The sequence below is a fragment of the Erpetoichthys calabaricus genome, chromosome 6 (assembly GCF_900747795.2).
Source record: "Erpetoichthys calabaricus chromosome 6, fErpCal1.3, whole genome shotgun sequence".
Taxonomy (NCBI): Eukaryota; Metazoa; Chordata; class Cladistia; order Polypteriformes; family Polypteridae; genus Erpetoichthys; species Erpetoichthys calabaricus.
The window spans coordinates 217,347,692-217,367,213 of record NC_041399.2 but is presented as its reverse complement, the minus strand read 5'-3'; the positions used below and the strand labels follow the sequence as shown (position 1 = coordinate 217,367,213).

General features: G+C 55.0%; 1 protein-coding gene across 1 annotated transcript; it reads right to left on the bottom strand.

Annotated features, from left to right (window-relative positions):
- Nucleotides 1-237: 237 nt before the first annotated feature.
- On the bottom strand, nt 238-18,938 carry ccdc13 (coiled-coil domain containing 13). Its single transcript, XM_028790866.2, has 16 exons — nt 18,815-18,938; nt 12,104-12,365; nt 10,058-10,206; nt 9,373-9,515; nt 8,882-8,959; nt 8,557-8,673; nt 7,476-7,580; nt 7,033-7,200; nt 5,077-5,253; nt 3,985-4,188; nt 3,811-3,908; nt 2,944-3,021; nt 2,723-2,842; nt 1,395-1,546; nt 1,133-1,241; nt 238-733 (listed from the first exon to the last, which is right to left on the bottom strand). Exons 2-16 carry the CDS (start codon nt 12,325-12,327, stop codon nt 565-567), a joined length of 2,091 nt encoding a protein of 696 aa, XP_028646699.1. The 5' UTR covers nt 12,328-12,365; nt 18,815-18,938; the 3' UTR covers nt 238-564.
- Nucleotides 18,939-19,522: the final 584 nt, after the last annotated feature.

The following is a 19,522-nucleotide window of genomic DNA, read 5'->3' as shown; positions in this document are numbered from 1 at the left end:
TTGCCGTCTGTAATAGACATCATGACCTGCCAACTGTCCCCCTTCAGTACCAGGACCACCTGTCGTGGGTCAGGGTGGATGTGACGGCAGGTCATATTTGGTGCAGCGTCGACTGGTGGCCTGGCACCTCCTCCCGTGTTTCCTGCCACTGCCCATCCAAACATTTCACAAGTTTCAGGAGCAGACCACCGGTGAGCCCCCCCTGTGCCCGGCGCACACCCACGCAGACTCATCTCGGACTTTGTCAGACATTTCTTTATTTTCCATCTGGCACCGCAGAAGCACTAAGGTCACATCGATGTGTGACATGTGGCCCTGACAACGGCACAGAGTGTCATCGATTACGCCGCAGCTCTCGTGTTACTCCTGATAAACCTGACATGATTGCTCTCGGACCACCTCTGCCAGGCTGGTCTGACTGGACAAGCGAGACCCCCCTGCCTGAGTGGCATCTCTCCACATTATTTGAATAATGACTTTGGTGACCTGTCCAGAGTGATGCCAGCTGCATGGGCAGCCCACCAAAGTCCTCTAGTATGCCCACTCTTCAGCTGTGGCGCTGCCTTAAGTGCTCAGCTTTTTGTCCTGCCTGTGCTGCCACAGCGCCTGTAGGAAGACCTGCTTCACCTGGCGCATCATCTCGTTGTACAGCTTGAGGTCGTCTTCTTTGGACTTCTGAGAACTCCTCAGTGCCATCTTCAGGGTGGCATTCTGCTCCATTTGGCTGGTGAGCCTAAAAACAAAGGAAAACACAATTAATGGCATGAATAGTGACAGTACTGGGCAGTGAACACCTGGTGGGCTTATGCCAAGGACAGGGACGATATCACGGGGGGCACATCATCACGTAGTGACCTAATAACTTGGGCAGGACCCGCACATACCCTGGCCAGTGGTGCCAGTTTCAGCTGCTCTGCTATCCCATGCTCATGAGTGCCAGCAGCTGGTGTGTGGTGTGCTCCCTAAAGCCTTCCTAGGACTGAGGAACGCTGTGCCATCTCGTATCTCTCTGGATGTTTGGCTGGCAACGGCCCGAGCGGTTAATGGTGGTCACTCAGCTGGCCATACGAGATGAATGATGACACGAACCCGAGGAGGGGTCCCATTCAAATGTCCACACGCATAAACCCACCTGGTATTCAACTCCTCGATCTGAGCTTCCAGGGGTCCGGGTGCCAAGCCACCAGGTGCCACATCCAGACTCTCCGTCTTGTTCATTTTAGAGCTGCCTATCGTGGCACCTGAAATAAAGGACATGAGAGCAGAGGGGTCACCTGTCATTCGGCCAGTCTGCTGGCCCACCTGTGCTCTGGTGGACTTCTGATTGCCAGGCTCCCCAGTGCACTGGGCGACGCCCTCAAGGACACTGTGGCCTTTGGCTCTGCCACCCTCACCTGCTGTCACTTTGCTTCTGCCACTCGCTGACCGCTGGCTGTTCTGCTCCAGCTTGTTTTTTTCAAGCTGCTTTTCAAGGACCACCGCTTTCTTGCGCTCCTCCTGAAGCTTCTGCTCGGCCTCCAGACTTTGTCCTTTCATTTCATCCAATCTGACATGAGAGGTGAAGAAGAAGAAGATGATGAAGAAGAAGAACTCAGTCGGATAGAAAACGGGGGGCAAAGGATTCAGTGCTGGAGCCCACTTTTTCAAAATGGCTGAACTTGTGAGCCACCTGATCAACTCCTAAAGGTGACATGGGGGCTCGGGTACCGCATTCCCGTCCAGCAATCATCACCCAGCTGGATACAAGGCAGGAGCCCACCTTAGATGGGACCTTGGAATGAGAGAGGATGTGCAGAAATGAAGACCCCCCACTAAAGAGCCTGCAGGGTCCGAGATGACACGTCGGCAGGTGAAGGTGGTCCTGATGTCAGATGGGTACACAAGGGGGTGCTGCTAAGGGTCTGCGTTTAGTCCCAGAACGAGGACCCCTCCCTGATGCCGGCCCACTCATATGTGGGGAGCTTTGAAGATCTGAATAACTAATTGTCCTTTACTTCTGTGTGCACAGACCCCTCACTCCCTCCCATTACAAGCCCCCAGATCATTTGAAGGCCCACAGCAGTGGTGTCCTCCATTGTTTCTTTGTTGGCCATCCCCAGTCACCCTCCCGGTACCCATAAAGTGCCACCTCTATCTCTGATGTCCAGGGGACCCCCAATAAACTAACAGCCTTTGCTTTCTATTACACTGACAATCCCCCCAGGTGAGTCGTGGGACTCTTGGCAAACAGAAACGGGGGTCCGCCTGCAGGTTCTAATGCGCTGCGCCCCCCTGTGTCCCCAAAGTGTCTAAACCCCCTGAACATAACGGACGTCTGGCAGTTTTTAGAGCTCATGACATGAGCGCCACTCACTTACTGGCTGCTGCCAACACGCCCGCGGTCACCTCTTGATTGTCCCTAATGGCGTGTGGTCCCTCTGCACTGGGATGAGAACTTCAGACCCCCAGTGCCGAAGCCCCCCAACTGGCCAATAAGAACAGACGGCTGTCGTCTTCAACTTGAGAGTCCCAGAAGGAAATGTGGGGGGTGTCACATCATCTTAAAAGGCCAGCAGAAGTGGCTGAGACAAAGGAGCCCCCTGAGCCAAGCCCCCCCACGTGCGCCTTTAACCCTTCATTTACATTCGGCTGTGCACTACATGGACCGGAGGTGACGAGTGACGACACCCCTGTAGCCCCAGCCACAGTCGGGTGTGCCCGCTGAGGGTCCCGCTGGCCCTACCTGCGCTGTAGGACGGTCACCAGCTCCAGCAGCTTCTCTCGCTCGACTTCGGCGGCCTGAGCCACGGCTTTGTACTCGGTGCACTGGGCCTGCAGTGACTTCAGTTCTGCCACTTTGATGCTGAAACAAGAAAGAGGAAAGAAATCACAGAAAGACGGGCATCTCAAGTGGAAGACGTGCCATGCCAGTGACCTCAGAGTCTCGCCAAGTAGCTTACTCACCTCGTATCGGTGGCATTCGCAGACAGGGGCCGAGTGGCCATCGACTCCACTAACGTGTGGCCCAATGAAGAGACGGTGCTGCGGAGAGAAGGGCAAAGTCACCCAGTGTGAGCGGGCGGGCCGGAGGGCACCGAGAGAGCCAATCCTGCATATGAGAGCTCACTATGCCAGCGTCTGTCTAGACAAGTGACCGGCCTTGAGTGCCAGGGCGAGTGTTTTCAAGTTCAAGTCATTAGTCATTACAATCACGGAATACGTGAAACGGTGATCTAAAGTGAAGTGACAGTGTGACAGTGACAGAATACACATGATCGAACAGTAAGTGTGCCCGTCGTGTTACTTTATGGCACATCAACGGAGCAGAAAGAGCGAGGGCATCACTAACCCCTGGTGGCACTCGCTGCACAGAAATGAAGTGGGACGAGGGGGCAATAAGGGGGCCCGTCAAGTGTCTCCATAGGAAGCTGTGACATGTCCCCCGAGGGCCTGGGGATGTGTGTCAGACCCCCTACTTCAATACAAGTGCAGAGGTTTGAGGCTGATGGCCTGCCGGGCGTCCCCTTCAGTTTTATTGTCACACTCACTTCATACAAATGAATGGCATGAGTTAAACACAAAGGGGTCCTGCTGGCCTGGCCTGGCCCGGTCTGCCCGAGCTTCAAGCCAATCAGGGGTGAGCAGTGGAGACCCCGGGACACTTACAAGGGATGGCATGGTGGCTCAGTGATTGGCACTGGCTCCTCTCAACTCCAGAGAAGGGCCGTTTGTCCAAATGTAAACGCATGTAGGGGGTCAGCCCACCCTATGAGAACACGCGGTGCCCACAGCGTCACCCTAGCAGCCACCGAGTCCAAGCAAGGGTCTTACCGGGCCGAGCCGATCCTTGCCATGCTGTCGACGTCTGCTCTCCCATCAGAGTCGCACGCCGCTGGCATCTTGGCTTTGGATTCCTCCCTTGAGTGTCTCTGTAACACATGACTCAGCATCTGAGGGGGCTCACGTGATGGCACGGCCAAAATCACACGAGGGCCCCTCGGTCACCTTGGACGTCAGCTGCCTGATCTCCTCCTCCAGCTCTCGCACTTTGCCTTCTCTCTCCGTCACGATCTGCTTCAGCTGCTCAATCAAGGAGTTGTGCTTGAGGGTCTCGCTGCTGCCAACCTGCTGGCTGTGCTGTGCCATCTTGCTGCTCTGCTCCTGCTGGCTTAGGCGACTCACGAGCTCCTGCGTTTGCTTCTGTTGTTTCTGTGGAATGAGCAGAGAAAGTGGCTTAAAGAACGGCTGGCATCGGGGGGCACCCAGCGGGAATGAGGTGCGGGGCAGCAGGGAGGCCTCGAGTGTGTTTCGAGCGTCAGGGCCAGGCCTGCGTTTTGGGTTAAGACATTTTAGGGTTGTGATAAATGGCCTCTCAAAATGAAGAATTGTGACAAGGACACCTGTGACGGGCTCAGACATGTCACTAAAGTGTCAGTGAGGGCCACACGCAGCAATTTGGCTCCAATCTGGGATTTCGTTTGCAAGCTCAGAAAATTTGGAGGCGCCAGCAAGTGGTGACGTGTTGATTAGCACATGCGAGTGGGAATGTCACTGTGTCACTATATGGGTGAAAATAAGGACCCTCTGGATCAATAATCTAATTGGTATGGAGGCCACGGACCCTTCCACTGTCCTCTGATGAAAGGTCCCGGGGGCAAAACTGCACCCCATCCTTCTACTGACCTCCTATCTGCCTGTAGAAACACACAAGGGGGCGTGGCAGCTGTCAATCATTTGCATAACAATGGCAGATAGCCCGCCCACTAAGCTGGCACTGCAGTGCTGGCCTCCCATTGGCTCCACAGATCGTGGGCAGATGAGAGGACATGGATCTGGAAAGAGTGAAACCCAAAGCTGTGTCATCGTCACAAAGCTACTTTGGAAAGCGAGATGGAAGGTGACTTCATCTCAAAGTGCGTTTGGCCAAATTGAAGGCTGCAGCTTCATAAGATTATAAGAGCCGTCACCTGAAGAGATGACCAGCGGAGCCTTCAACAGCACAAGGTCACAACATCGAGCCCCCTCATGCCCATCTGCACTCTGAAGTGCCAACCCTTGTGCCAACGTCTGAAGGCACAGCTCACTCACGTCTCTTACCAGGAGGGCATCCACCAGCTCGTCGTCGTGCCTGCCCTTCTCCAGCAGGGTGCAGATCTGACTCTTCAGGGACTTCACTTCGCTGCCCAGCACTTGGTTTCTCGCTTTTGAGGCGTCCAACTTCTTCTTCTGTTCCTCGAATTCCTTCTGCAAAGCTTCAAAGTCAGCGGCGAGCCTCTGAGGACGGCGGAAATAAAACGAGATTAGCGGGAAACGAAGGGAACAGCAGGCAGGCAGGTCAGCGGGCACAGAGACTGGCAGTTGGTGGTCCGCTACTTACGACATCCCCATGCCAATGCAGAGGACCCTGAAGGTTAAAGTTCACTCCATGAGATATTTACTACACGCAGCTGCTTTACACGCTGAAGCAATCAAAATGGCATCTCACTGTCCCTCTTATCACTGTCCCTCTACAAATATAAAATCCAACGTCTGTCCGTCCGTCCGCTTTCACGAGTCAACTACGTCACAGATTTAGAGCGGGGATTTTTCTAGAATTTGCTTGAACATTCCAGCTGATTTTGTGACTTCTCTCATCGCGCTAAGAATCAGAATTCGGTTGCAGGGGCGAAATATTTGTGAGACACACAGTGGGGCGAGGGGAGGTGGGCGGGGCCTCAGGAGGATGGAGCTGGGCGGGGCCTCAGAATTAGGGAACTGGGCGGAGCCCTCAGGAGTAGGGGGGTGGGCGGGGCCCTCCTCACTCACGTGCCAGTCGCTGTACCCCTCGCCACGTGTTGAAGCGCACCTCGCCTCAACTTAGCTAGTGTCACACAGCTGTATGGAGCAGGTGAGGGTAATTCCACGCCAGGGCAGGGGGGCACTAAACCTTCTTCTGTTGTCTCCACTGACCAAACACGGGCAAACCTGCCCGATTCAACCTTGAAGCCATCCCTTGTGCTTCTGGTCTTGGCCTTTAAAGTTGCCACGTTTTCAACACTAAGACACCCAACGAGTGCACATGAGGGCTCCTTCTCAAATACCCGCTTGCAGGGACAATACATGGCTGGCTGGCTGGCCCAAACCTTTTCTTGTGTTGAGGTGATGGCCGTTTGTTCAGCAGACATCATCATCATCATCATCGTCATCGTCATCTGGAGATTGTTACGGAGTGACGTTTTTGACAGAGAGAGAGATCAGAGCTACGCGTGTTTTAGAGGGTGGCTGCCCATTGGCACAGATATCACGGCCACGTGCTCTTCTCTCCCATCAGATACAGTGCCAGTGTCTGACGCCAGAGCACACCTACAGTACCTCCCCATAAGAACACATGGTGCCCACTGTGCCACCCCAGCAGCCACAAGCGGCCACCATTACATTTCTTTTGATTTTTGAAGTAAAGTCTCTCCTGTTTCACGACTACGTGGGCAGAGCTGCAGAGACCACCAGGATTAACTAACATGGCGGGCATCGTCTCCATTCATGTGAACTTGCGTGGTGAGCGTCCGAGGAGGAGGAGCAGTGAACACGAGGAGCGTCAGCCTTACGACATCCGAACAGAACTCGATGGACACGTAAAAAGGGAAATGAAATGAAGGGTTCAGCTCTCTGGGCTCGGAATCCGCGCCGTGCCAGTAAAGCTTGGATGATGTTGGTACAAAAAAGACCCAGAAGGATGTCCCCTACTGTCACAGCTGATGGCCAGTAAAGCCGTCCCTTGGGGGAATCGTTTCCTTGAGGAGATACAGGCAAGTGCACTCGAGATGGATGCCCACTGCTCAAAGGGTCACGACAATGAGAAGAAGACCACCTAGTGGTGCCACTGAAGGCTGGCAACATCACACCAGGGTGCAAACGATGAATTGAATGTTGTTGAGCTTTTGCTTATAAAATATCTGATAGGAGGGTGAAGGTGGCACACGTCTGGCACATCTCGTGACATTCAGCGGAGGACCCCGACGAGACCCCAGGCTGCTCGGTCACTGGATGGCCAAGTCCTGTCTCTCACTCACTCACCTCCACGGCTTCTTTCCTCTCTTTTTCCATCAAGCGAATGCGACTCTGGTTCCTCTCCTGTAACGGGGCTTTCTGCAGCACAGCCAATCCCAGCATCTCCTCCTCTACGCTGAGCGACGTCCGTTTCCTCTGTGAACTTTGGCCAAGCTGCTGTTCGAGATCCCGAACCTGAGAATGAAGAACACACCCATGAGGTCTGCCGCTTGACCACCAGTGAGCCACATGGACTGGTCTCCGGCTTAGTGCCAGCGCTATACGAGTCCAATGAGATCAGGAGGCAAATGAATCCGCTGATCTGAAAGTCACCCAGGTGGCAGGGCCAGGCCTCAGGGTCAGTAAGGAGCCCAAACCGGAGCCCTCTCTGTCCATCCACTGTGCCAGGACAGACATGGCGGGTGTCCCACCACATGACACCCCGTGCCCGTCCCGAGACCTTTGCGCACCTTGGTTTGAAGGACCAGGATCTGCTGGGCTCGTCCACGCCAGCTCCCCGAGGAGCCCACCAGCTGCTGGATGCTGACTTCTTCACCCACTTCATTTGCCAGAACCTGTCGAAGACAAAGAACACAATGCAGTCCTGCAATCGGGTGACATCTTCTAAGCGAGGGACAATGTGACAATGGAGAAGGACTAGTAAAGTGACAGGGACAATGAGGGTCGAACTGAGCAAGAAAGATGGCAAAGCCCGAGGCGGGTACTCGTCTGGCACCAATGGGGAATGCCAAGGTGGGCTTCCAGTGGAATTCTGGGTACAGATAGGGACAAGTGACCTGCACACAACGAACGGTGATGGTAACACTGGGCTGACTTTACAAAGACGGCTAACCAGCAGTGCAGCGGAGAGGAAGTGCGGACATTGAGGTGGGCTCTCCGGTGGACGGGCGACTCGAGAAGGTCCCCTTGGTACGGCACAGTCACTTCAGGAGAGGTGCCAGCGAGCACACGGCCGCAGATTGGCATGAGAGAGGCACATGTGGAGATAAGGGAAGCAGAGACCCCCAACTGCGGCCCCTTTCTTATGATGTCACGTGATGGCCAGTTTGCCAGCCGCTTGTGATTCTCCTTTTCATCGATGCCAGCTGAGAAGTACAAAAATCCAAACTAAAAGGGGGGGGGGGGGGGTCTGTGCAGCGCCCTGTGGGCCGCGGAGGTGTCCTGTGATTAATGAATTAGGGGACCCCTGTGACGTGGCAGACACGACCCTCTATGTGTGTTTGAAGATTTGGCTTCTTTGGATCAGAAGAGCGGCGAAGCTTGACAAGCCCCCCAGCTTCTTGGTGCCCCCACCAGCAAGACGCTGCAGGGTGGAAGGAAACTATGAACATGGAAAGCCAAACATGCTGCTGGATTGAAACCAAGTGGTCCGAAAGCCCCTGCGAGAAGGATCGGCCTGGGCAGGTGTGCCAGCTGGGAGGGTCGCCCGTCACACACCTCGTCTTTAAAGTTCAGAGATGACAAACGCCCCCATTTTATAAAGGGAAGCCCCCTCCCTCGTCACTGAAGGGCGTGGGTGTCGCTCCGTACCTTGTGGGCGACCTTGAGCTCCTGCCGCACAGTCTGCAGCTGATTCCTGTATTCGGACATTTTCAAGTTGGCAGCCGCGAGTTTCTCTTGCACAGCTCTGACCTCAGGATTTTCCGGCTGAAAAAATTAAAAGGACACGTCGTGAGTGGCAAGTTCTGTATTCCAAAACGGTGATGCCCGCGAACACCCAACATGGCACCCTTGGCCAGTCGTTGCACTTCTTCAGTGCCTACTGGCTGGCATGTCAGAATTATCACGACAGACGAGGGCACAGTGCAGCGCAGCTCAGCAGGGCACCAGGCGAAGAGCAGAACGTATTCCTCACCGAAGGCTTCTCTGCACTCGCCGAGCCTGACGGGTGACCTCTACTGTCTGCCCCATCATGGCCACTGGAACACACGGGCTGGATTTACAAAAAATAAACCAAAATTAAGTCATAATCAGTGGCACAGCACCCACACCCACACCCTGCTGCCCGCATGAGCTGTCCCAATGCAGGAGGCCTGACAGTGAAGGGACAATGCGGCAGGACAGACGCGCCTCACTATGACCTACACCAGGGCTTTGCTGGGCACCTGGGGCACTCGAGTGCTCATATTGGTCCTCTCCTGTTACCCCAGTGGGGCGTAAGGCCCGAGGAGGAGGAGGAGGACGCAGTGCCATCAAATATGTTGGTCAGCAACGCCGGCCCATTTCTTGTCTTGACTGCCAGTCTTTGATCAGGCTGATGGCCTTGACAGACGTCCTGCTTTGGGTGTCCCTCGTTTGGGACAGAAACTCTGGCAATGACAAAATGTGACATGGGCAGCCCCTCACCTCCCGCTCCAGCTCCCTGATTCTCTTCACAAGTTGCTTCACTTTGCTCTTCTCCCGCTCCGTTTCGGCCGTCAGCTCCCGGTTCTTCTTGGACAGCTCCACGATTTTTGTTGCCGCGATGTCTCCTGCCATCCCAGAGGTACCTTCGAGAAACAGAGAGAAATGGAAACGTCAAGTGCAGCGGCGCCATGAGGAGTCCTTCACAGCAGGACCAGCAACGGGGGGCTGTAACAGGGGTGGGGGTCGGCTATGTTGGCCGTGTGGTGAGCCTTGTGAAGGTGGCACCAGACAGAATGATGTCACACATGTCACTGTGTGATGTGCTCAAAGGTAAGAGAAGGCTCCTTCTGAGATCAGGCGAGCAAGGCCGACCTTGGGCTCTGGGGACACCTCAGTCCCTGTGTCATTGTGTGTGGAGTGTGTGACACAGGGGCACGTAAAGCTGAGTGAAGGTCTGATGTGTGAGGAAGGTGATGGAAGGTGAGGAAGTCTCGTTAGATGGGCATGTGCGTCACCGTCACTACTCCTGGAAGATTTCTACACATTGATGGCGCATCTCACTGCTGTCACCTGACCGGGGGACCTCTGAGGCCCGTCTCGAGACCGCAGCCTTCATCTGCACCTCCTGGACACACTAAGGGGGTCTCCTCCACTGCACTCCCCCAGCAAGGTCCCAGGCACCTACCGGCCAGTGCCAGCTTGTCCTCCTCTCTCTTCTTCATCAGATGTTTGATCTCAAAGTCCTTCTCAGTGAGGAGTTTATGAAGCCTGCTCTTCTCATCGAGCAGCTCCCTGATTTGACTCTGCAGCTGGTCGACTTCATCCTCGAGTAGCCTGAAAGGGAAAAGAGGAAGAGCCGAGTGGCGCGGTGCTTAACGTCACACAGACATCCCATCATCAGCATAAAGGCCACTGTCACAGGACCAGCCACCCCACCGATGCCCGACATGCGGGGCTTTGGATGGACACGCCAGCCCAGACCGTTAACAACACGGGTCACCGAGTCGACGCCCGCCCCTCCAGTGTGTCCCCAAGGCCACTCCTGGTCCTCTCACAGGGTCACTCAATGGGCTCAACTCCAAGGCTTTCCTGAGCTCTCGTCCCCACCTACCAGACCCCCCACCCCAAAGTGCAGGACCCTCGAGATTTCAGAGCTTACAGTGAGGATGGGGGCACGGGCTGATTGGTCCATCAATAGTTTGGCGCAGGGTCTCAGCTGCCATGTCATCGTCACCACAGTCCAACGACCTGCCCACCTCTCCCGACTCCTCCAGCCTCAGCCCTAATCTGGGTCTTATTGAACTTTGGGGGTCTTTTCAGCCAAAGGATAAACCAAAAATCCTGCAATACAAGCGGCAGGTTTGCCAGCTCACTCCTGCCAAGCGCGATGGCGGCCCACAGTGGCTCCAATTGTGGCCGTTGTGAGGCCGCCAGTCTTTCGTTACGTCCGTTGAAGTGTCCGGGTGATCGGCGGGCGTCACACGAGTAGGCCAGACCCCCACAGTAATGGGCCCACAATTCAGTTCAGGCTCCTGATGGGACGTGTGCTGCGTGTTCAGTGCGCCGCAAGTCAAGGTGGTGCCAGAACACATCTGGATAGCAGGATAGAGGACAGCACCAACTTGGCACACGTGACACTATCAGAGTGCGGTCTACAGTGCCATCCAAGAGCCCAGAACGCCAAGCTCGGTGGTCCTCGTCTGCAGCCTGAGGGTCCCGACTGGACCTGTGGACAGCTGATGATGGGCGACGCTGAGGGGGTCAGAGGCGCGGCGTCTTATAGACGTACAGGACGACCTCCAGAACTAAAGTACGAGTGACGGATGAACCTGCACGGCACGCCAGCTTGGGCAAGCTGAAGTGCAACGGAATGGAAATGCCAAGTCCCAGTGGGGGGACCTGGAGCCTGAAAGTACCCCTTAGGGGAGGCTCAGTGCCAGCGTCCAGGACGCCCATCAGGTCAGGAGAGGAGAGCTTGGGCCTCCTGAGTGTTCAGGTGAGGGGGGCTACGAGGCAATGAGAAACGACTGAAGGGGCCGAGCCAAACTGAGAGTGACAGGTGACAGGTGACACGACCAAAGGGAACAAAACTACAACGGGCGGGAGGACAAAAGACCCCAGCAGAACATGACGGCACGCTTGGAAACGTCTTAAAGACACACTTTCTCACACATGGCACATGGGAAAGGGTGGCATGGTGGCCTCGGGTCTCAAGTGGACGTCACTTTGTAGACGGGCAAGTCGCTCGTTGGGCTGCACAGTGAATTCTCGTTCTGACGCTGCACTCCACTCGAGGTCCACCCTTGACTACGTGTCGTCCGGCACGGCCCCCCTCTCGAGGTGTGTGTGTGTAGCGTTTCATCTGTGGAGAGGACTTATCTTATCCTCGTATCTTAGCTCCTCCCACATTTCACGTTTCTTTTGTGTTTCCAGTCGGACCAAAGATGAGCGCAGTGACCCCCCGGTGGCCACACGGTGTCAGTAGTGAGATCTGAGCCCACATCCTCAGCGCCTGAGGTCCGCTACGCCGCACTGCCTGCCCACCACTGGTGCCCACCGATGAGTCCCCCGGCTCCTTGCGACGGTCTGCTCTGCCACTCTCCCCCCCTCTGGCAGTGCGAGCCCAAGGCTCATATAGCGCCTCACACCCGAACACGAGACAAACAGAAAGCTGCGTCCTCATAGCAGAATCAAGCCAAGCACAGCCCTGGCAGCGCCAACTGAGCAGCACCTGGCACTGACGGAGTCCGGCGAGTCCTGAATGACATCCAGGAGGTGGAGGTCGTCTCCCACTCGGAACGTGTCCGCCGTCGGGCCGGCCGGGGTCTTCTCGCTCCGCGGCACTCTCTCCTGTTTCCGCTCCATCTGTTTCTGTAGCCGCCGCTGCTGCTGCTCCTGCAGGGCCTGGAACTGCAGCCTGAGGTTCTCGTTGACCGCCGCGTCACTGGAAATCATGGTGGACACTTGGGGACAAGCTGGACCTCAAACTGGACCTGTGGAGACACAAGCAGCACGGCGTATGAAACATGTGGACTCGCACGTGGCACTTCAAGACCACCGTCAGTCGTGGGTGCCGTGCCACGCTGCTCGGTCGGCTCACATTTGGCCATTAGTGACTCTCCTCAGGTCTGCCACAAGTGCCACAAGTCAGGTTGATGTTTTCTGACACCACAGGCATGGCAGCTGCCAGCATCGACATGCCGAGGGCACACCCGGGCAGGCTGTGCTTTGTCGTTACCTGCACCCTGAGATGCCCGGCAGCGGGCCGCTCTGCTGTTACAACTTTAAAGGAGCAGATGGCAGTCGAGTTGGACGCGACGTCAGGTTTGAGGCCAGCAGAGGTCACTCACACCCGTGTCCAGCCGTGGCTAAGCTAGCAGACCATCCCCTTTAAATGAGGTGTGCCAAGCTCGACGAGTGGAATGGCAAAGTAGGGTGGGCAACGCCAGTCCTGTAGGTTGGGCATTTGGATTTGGTTTGAGACGGCAGGTCACTGGTAACGAGTGGTCACTTCATCACACCCACCCAGCGTCTGCTCACGAGAAGCCCCCCGGCGTATAAGAATCCTTTAAATGGCGGAGCTGACAGGACAGGAAGAACAAAGACACGGAGGACAGAGATGAGTGAAGCCCCCCACGCTGACATCCAACGGCCACCAGTGGCTCCTCGCAGACATCTGAAGGACTGGCCACCCACAGGAGGACAACCTGAGACACAGAGGAGGAGGACGAGGGCCTTTAGGATGAAGAGCAGGCCTGCAGCTGAACTCCCAATGGCCGCTTTGTCAGAGCAGAAAATGTGGGGACGTCGACTCAGCAATGGCTTCTGGGGCGGGGGTCTCGTATGAATGAGGTGGGCACGGCTGGGGGGGGGCTCTTTGGGTCATGTGACGGCTCAGCTGACAGCAGGACATGCAAGATGGACACGTCATTAACTAGTAGACTGGCACAACGGGTGGGGCCGAACGATGAAAGAGGAGATACGATGGAAATGACGGCCCTCCAAAGCATCAACGAGTCACTTGAAATGGCCAGTGACAAGGCCACCACCTCTGACCATCACTGTCCATAACTGCAGACCAAGTGAGGAGGCCACACACAGCAGGGGGAGTTCTAAGAGGTGACCGACGCTGTGGTGTCCTCTGTCACCGAGGCTCCAGAAAGTGCCACTGCTGCACTGCAAGGAGGCCACCGCGTCACCTCATGACCACACACACACCCTTACACCTCAATTCATGAAGACCCCTGAGAGGCTGGTCCTCTTGTAGTAGACCACCCGGACCCACCGCAGTTTGTCAATCAGAGACTGGAGTGGAGGAAGCCATCATCTGTCTGCTCCACAGGGCTCATCTCTTCAGTGCCATCCCTGTTAAGGGGGCATCTCAGAGATCTGCAGGTGGGTGACCTGGTGATGGACCATCTGTCGGACCACCAGTTGGTGAGGCCCAAGGACTGAGTGAGCAACACTGGAGCAGCACAAGACACAGGCCTGTCACTCTGAGCACCTCAGACTAGAAATGTGACAGTGGGTCGGGTCACCTGGGGGGTCCTGATTAGGGGAGGAGTCAGGGGGAGAACTGTCTGCAACTGAACATCAGCAAAACCAGAGAGCCTCGGTGTGCGGTCACCACTCACGCAGTAGATGTGGAGGTGGTCCACTCCTACAAGTACTTGGGGGTCCACAGTAATGACCGGATGGGGTGGTCTCATAATGCAGAGGGGCTATAGAAGACCGTAGATCTGTAATGAGGGTAGTGACGTCCAGGTTCACATCTTCTACAACTCTGTGCTGGCCATGCAGTGGGCTGGGCTGGTGACGTCACTTCATGAGAGGACCACCGGGTCAACAAGCTCATTACAAAGGCACACACTGTGGACCCCCAGAGGTCATAGTGGTGTTGGAGAGAATGAGGACAAAACTGAGTGCCGTTATGAACAACGCGGCACACCAACGCTGAGGACTTTCAGCCAGCAGGAGTGGGTCAGGAAACACGACTGGGGGTCCTTTCCACGCCTGTATAGCGCCTTACTGGGACTGCCATGTCACAAGTTTTTGTTCTTTTGACTTTAATTTCTTTACATTTATTCTCGTGTGTGTGTGTATTAATCAATGAATCTATTTATGGAATGAGCTTCTTTCTGCCCATCTGATGCCCGCCTGTCTGTGCCCAATGCGCTGCTGAGGCTTCAGCTCGGCCCTCATGAAGGATTGGCGCGGCGCCACCTGTGCAAATCAACATGAGCTCAACGCGGCCGAGTCACTGTGGGGAAGCCAGAGATCTTGTGACATGTCGGCTATGGCAGCGTGTGGTTTAATGTCACACTGCGGTGATCATCGCGGGTTTGGCTGTCTGGGAAGCCCCCACAGAGACTTAAAGAGGGCAAACGGGCGTCTTTCTCAGCCGGTGGGCTTCAAGCCCAGCAGAGTGTGACATATTTCTGGGTCTCCTAGAAGTAAAACGAGTGAAATCTCACAAACGGCCACCAAGACACAGAAGAACCACCCAGAAAACCTGGAAAGGGAAAGTAAAAACCTGGCAGATGGGCACAAAAGATGGCGTCACCTCCGTTAAGGACGTTCCAAAGCAAATCAAATGAAAAGTCGCAATTCCTTCTTGCATTTCTGTTCTTGCGTATGAATATTATTTATTACACTACGACCAAGTGTGTCGCCTGGCACATTTCATAAGACGATGGGCATCAGTGCCAGTGGCAGCGCTTAGTCCGGTGGATCAGAAATGTCACGTAACTCACGCTGTAATTTTATTTATCAAATATTTGACATTTTTTACAAAGAGCCAACGTTACTGGCAGGCAGCATGGCACAGCGGCTAAGGCTCTGGTCTCAAATCCCACAAATGGCACCGCGTGACGCTGTGTGACCCTGAGTGTGTCACTTTACCTGGCAGTGAGCCAACTGGGAGAACAAAAAGGGAAAACGTCACCAAACGAGTGTCACATGTTGACAAAGACGCCAGCCAGCCCAACAGCAGTGCGGCGGCCCGCCAGCCCGGAGCTCAGGTCAGCGAGACCACCCGTGGAGCCCCCTGAATCCTGTGACATCATCTACTGCTCTGCTCGTCACATTTCTGCTGTGACCTACCTGGCGGGGGTCTCTCTTTGAATTGCCCCCAAGGGTTTTTTTGTTGTTGTCTTCTTTGAGAGTCAAGGCTGGGGGTCTGTCAAAAGGCATCGCGGCCCCCCTTGTGTGATTTTGGGCTGTAGAACACTAAACGGTGGGGTGTCGTATGGTCCGTCCTTTAACCCTCGCTTTTCCAGTCTGTATTAGGGGTGTCATTAGCGGAGGTCGAGGTCACTAAACTTGAAGAACAACTTGGGTGGTCTTCAGGAAAATGGAGCTCAAAATGGAAAAGTGCTGAGCGCTACAAGAATACAAGATGGGAGACCACCGTCCTGCAGGAAGAGACCCCTGACAAGGGCTGACACGACACGTCTAAGTGACGTGCAAAAGCAAATGAAATGTCGGGTTACGTTTATAAAAGAAGGGGGGCTGTCATGTGGTGGGCACCCTAATGAGACCCCAACTGGAGGTTGGCACAGAGAGACATAGCAGAGGAGGTCTTTGGGGTCCTCAAAGGCGTCAAGAAGGCCACCGGCAGACTTCGTTCCACTAAACGGTAAAGTGTCACCACACGTTAGCGAGCAGGACACGGGTGACGTCACCGAGTCAGTCCTATGAGGGTCTCATCAGAGTTGGAGGAGCAGGACCGGCGAGACGCAGGCCTTTTAAAGGGTCCCCCAGGTGACGTCACACACACGGTGTACACCCCCTGTCACCACGTGACACGTGAGACACTCAGTGGCCGCACTCGCGAGTGACAAATGGGCCAAGTGGCCTCCTGTCATTTCTTACTGTCTTCTTTTTTATTTCCATTCCTTTAAGGGGCTGTCACCGTCCTCTGAGGTGAGGACCACCGTTTGTCACCGAGGTGTCCCAGACAGGTCCTTATTTCTCTCCCCTCTGATGTTTCCGTGTTTTAAGGCTGCCCATGTGTGTGCAGTGCCAGGTGGTCAGAGTTGTGCAGCCTGGCAGAACACTGCCACTTGTCACCAAGGGGCTCGTCGTTTCTGCCCCACGGCCCCCACTGATGTCTTCAGCCACAATCAGCCCCTCGAGTTTGAGGAAACAAACAAACGCATCTGAAACACTGAAGGCTATGGGCAGCCATCGCGTTAAAACAGGGACATGGCAGCAGAGAGGGACAAAGGTGACCGACGTTGAGACACACAGGGGACCTTGAAGAGCACCAGATATTTTGGAAATGCTGAAGGGCCTGTCAGCAGTGTCACTTCAACAAGACATCACATCAGAGCGCCACAAGAAGAGGGGACAGTGGGTGACCTGAAGCCATGGAGCCAGCGCTGAAATGGCACACTTACACCAAAGAGGACAACCCAAGATGGGTGCCCTGTGGCACACCGAGGCCTAGTCAGATGGGCGCGGGTGACAAGTGGGTGACATTAGCAGCACTTCCCAGACACGAGTCACCAGGGCCAGGAGACCCGGCTCTCTCCTCAAGTGTGGGCAGCGTGACTCACACTAAACGGTGGGCTTCATTTGTCCTTTCCGGCCCCCTCTTTGTCTCCAAATGGTGAGGCCGGGTGGGTTCAGCTGTCCAGACATCATTGTGAGTTACAGGGAGCCTGGCACATCTGGCCTTAGGCTGCATGGCACTGGATACATAACTTGGCTGCCAGTTGGTATCAGAGGGTGGGAGCTGACTGGACAGCCTAGGGTTTAGTCAAGGGGGTCACCGCGTACCACCCACACACACTCACCCAGGCCAATCATTCAAAACAAGCACTTCACACTGGCATGGCACGAATGGCACCGCACACCTGAAGAAACACAGCAGGCATTAAAGACCCTGCCACCCCCTCACAGGAGCCAGGAGTGGTTCAGCCCATGGTGCCCTGGCATGGTGCCTTGGCACAACCTTAGCCCACAGTAGCCTGAAGCGACTCCCTCTGCGATCATCACGTGGAGACAGACGGCTGTAATGGCATCTGCCCAGCTCAGGGGCACAGGGCAATGCAGACAGTGGTGAAGGGGACTCGGGATGTCACTACCACACAGCTGCCTCCAGTCCAGGACACGTATGAAGAATGCCATCTTGGGTGGCACATGGTATTAGTAGACCCCCACCATCCTACAGGCTCACTTTTACTCCCTCGTCTGTTCCGGCCAATGGTGCAAGGCCACCAGCCGGGGTCACACCACAGCAATGACAGATGGCTTATACCCTCAGGTAAGATGGCTGACCATGTGGCACACTGCGTCGCTCGCCCGCTGCTGCTTCTAAAACCTGTGTGTTATACCCCCTCGTCTCTCTCTTCTTGTCCCATGTGCCCATGTCCACGGGAGGAGTCACCGCTCTGTGTGTGTGTGTGTGTGAACTCGAGGTGAGCAGGTCCTCAAGCAGCTCCTGACACACTTGTGACTTTTGGGACTCGTCATCAGGTCACCCCTGGGATTTTGTTCTCCCTGAGCTTCTGCGCCTTGGTGCTGCTTACCCGCTTGTCAGATCTACTGAGACAGAGCAGCAAACCCACCGGAGTTCCTTCCTAAATGGGACAGACTTTCAGACCCTCACTGATGGGTAACGTTGATCGTTCTTGAAGAGCATCCTGCCACTCGCCAGCTAACAGTACGTGGGGTGGCCCATCGCCTGCTTTGTCTCCATTATGATCCCCGGGACTTTCTGGATCCCACTTTGCTTTCTGGTCTGCATCTTTGACCCTTGATGCTCAAAGACCACCTCAGTATGGCAGAGTGCACAGGACCCAGATTTCCCACCGGGCTCTCCCTTCACCCTCTCTTTGACTGGCACATAAACTCGGGGGGTCTCTCTCTCTCTCTCTCTCAAATCGTCTCCACAGGCCCGACGTTGGCTCTCCACCCCGGCTGACGGTGAACGACTTGGATATCAACGCGAACACTCGAAGGTCTTCATTCTGCACACCGATTTTAAACTTCGCTTGGATGTCATTTGATTTTCTCACAGAAGGAAGCAACAAGCAGAGGGGGCGAGTGGGCCGCAAAAGGGTCCAGCGGAGAGGGCGCCATAAGGCGGCAGGTGAACAATAAACTGGAACGTCAAGTCAAATCCCGAAAACTACGGCAGGGAGCGGTCAGCTTCTCTACTGGGCGGCCACCCGACACACCAAGGAGGCGTTACGTTCACCGGGCAGCGCGCCCTGCAACTTATGGGGGCCGGCGGCACACATGGAGCACGACGCGAGCCCCCGAATGTGAGCCGGCGGTGTCGCGTGCCGTGAGAGGCGCCTCATAACCTGCGGTCCGCCACCCGTCAACTCCTCGTTCGCGCACCAGCCGTTCGCCATTTGTATTTCATGTGCAGGAATTGTTTAAAAGTAAAAGACTGAACGAGTCGAACGAAGCGCAGGCAGCGCGTACTCACCGGCAAGCGCGAGACTCCACTCGGCACGGCTCTTCATGCGAGGCTCCCGCCCGGCGTCTCTATGGCGACAGTAACACGGACGCTGCGCCAGGCGCGTGCGCCGCGGCGGGCTGTGACGTCACCCATGGCGTCGGGTAGCGAGAGACGCGGCTGTGAGGAAGTGCAGGGGCGGCGGAACTGGGAGTCGTTCTTGTTGACGTCTCTTTTATTTGTAATTTTTATTGACATGTTAAAGAACCGATGAAGCGCATCTTTCGATGTCATTAACCACCTTAATCTGAATAATAAAGCACGAGGTGCAGCTTACATAAAGGGAGAGAATGAAGAAAAGTGAAGATAAATAACAAAGACCTCAAAGTCATAAAGTACAAGAAATTATACAACGGCAAAGGAAATGTTAAATGTAGCAATCTTTTAGCAGCTCCTTTCTTTACATATTTAAAACAGAAAAATAATTATTGAAGTCATTTAGACAAACTGAGAAAGAAGCAGTGAGATTATAAAATGGTCACATTGATGAAATCAGAACAATAAGAACAGCAACTCCATGAACGCAGCACTGCAGGCCCAATGGACTCATTCAGGCTCGTATCGTAGCCGCCCTCTGCTGCCGTTTTTATAGGCACCCCTGGCGCTGGTGCTGCTACTGATGATGATGATGATGTGTCACCACCTCGAGGGACGCTGTGAAGATTTGGTGCAACCGTG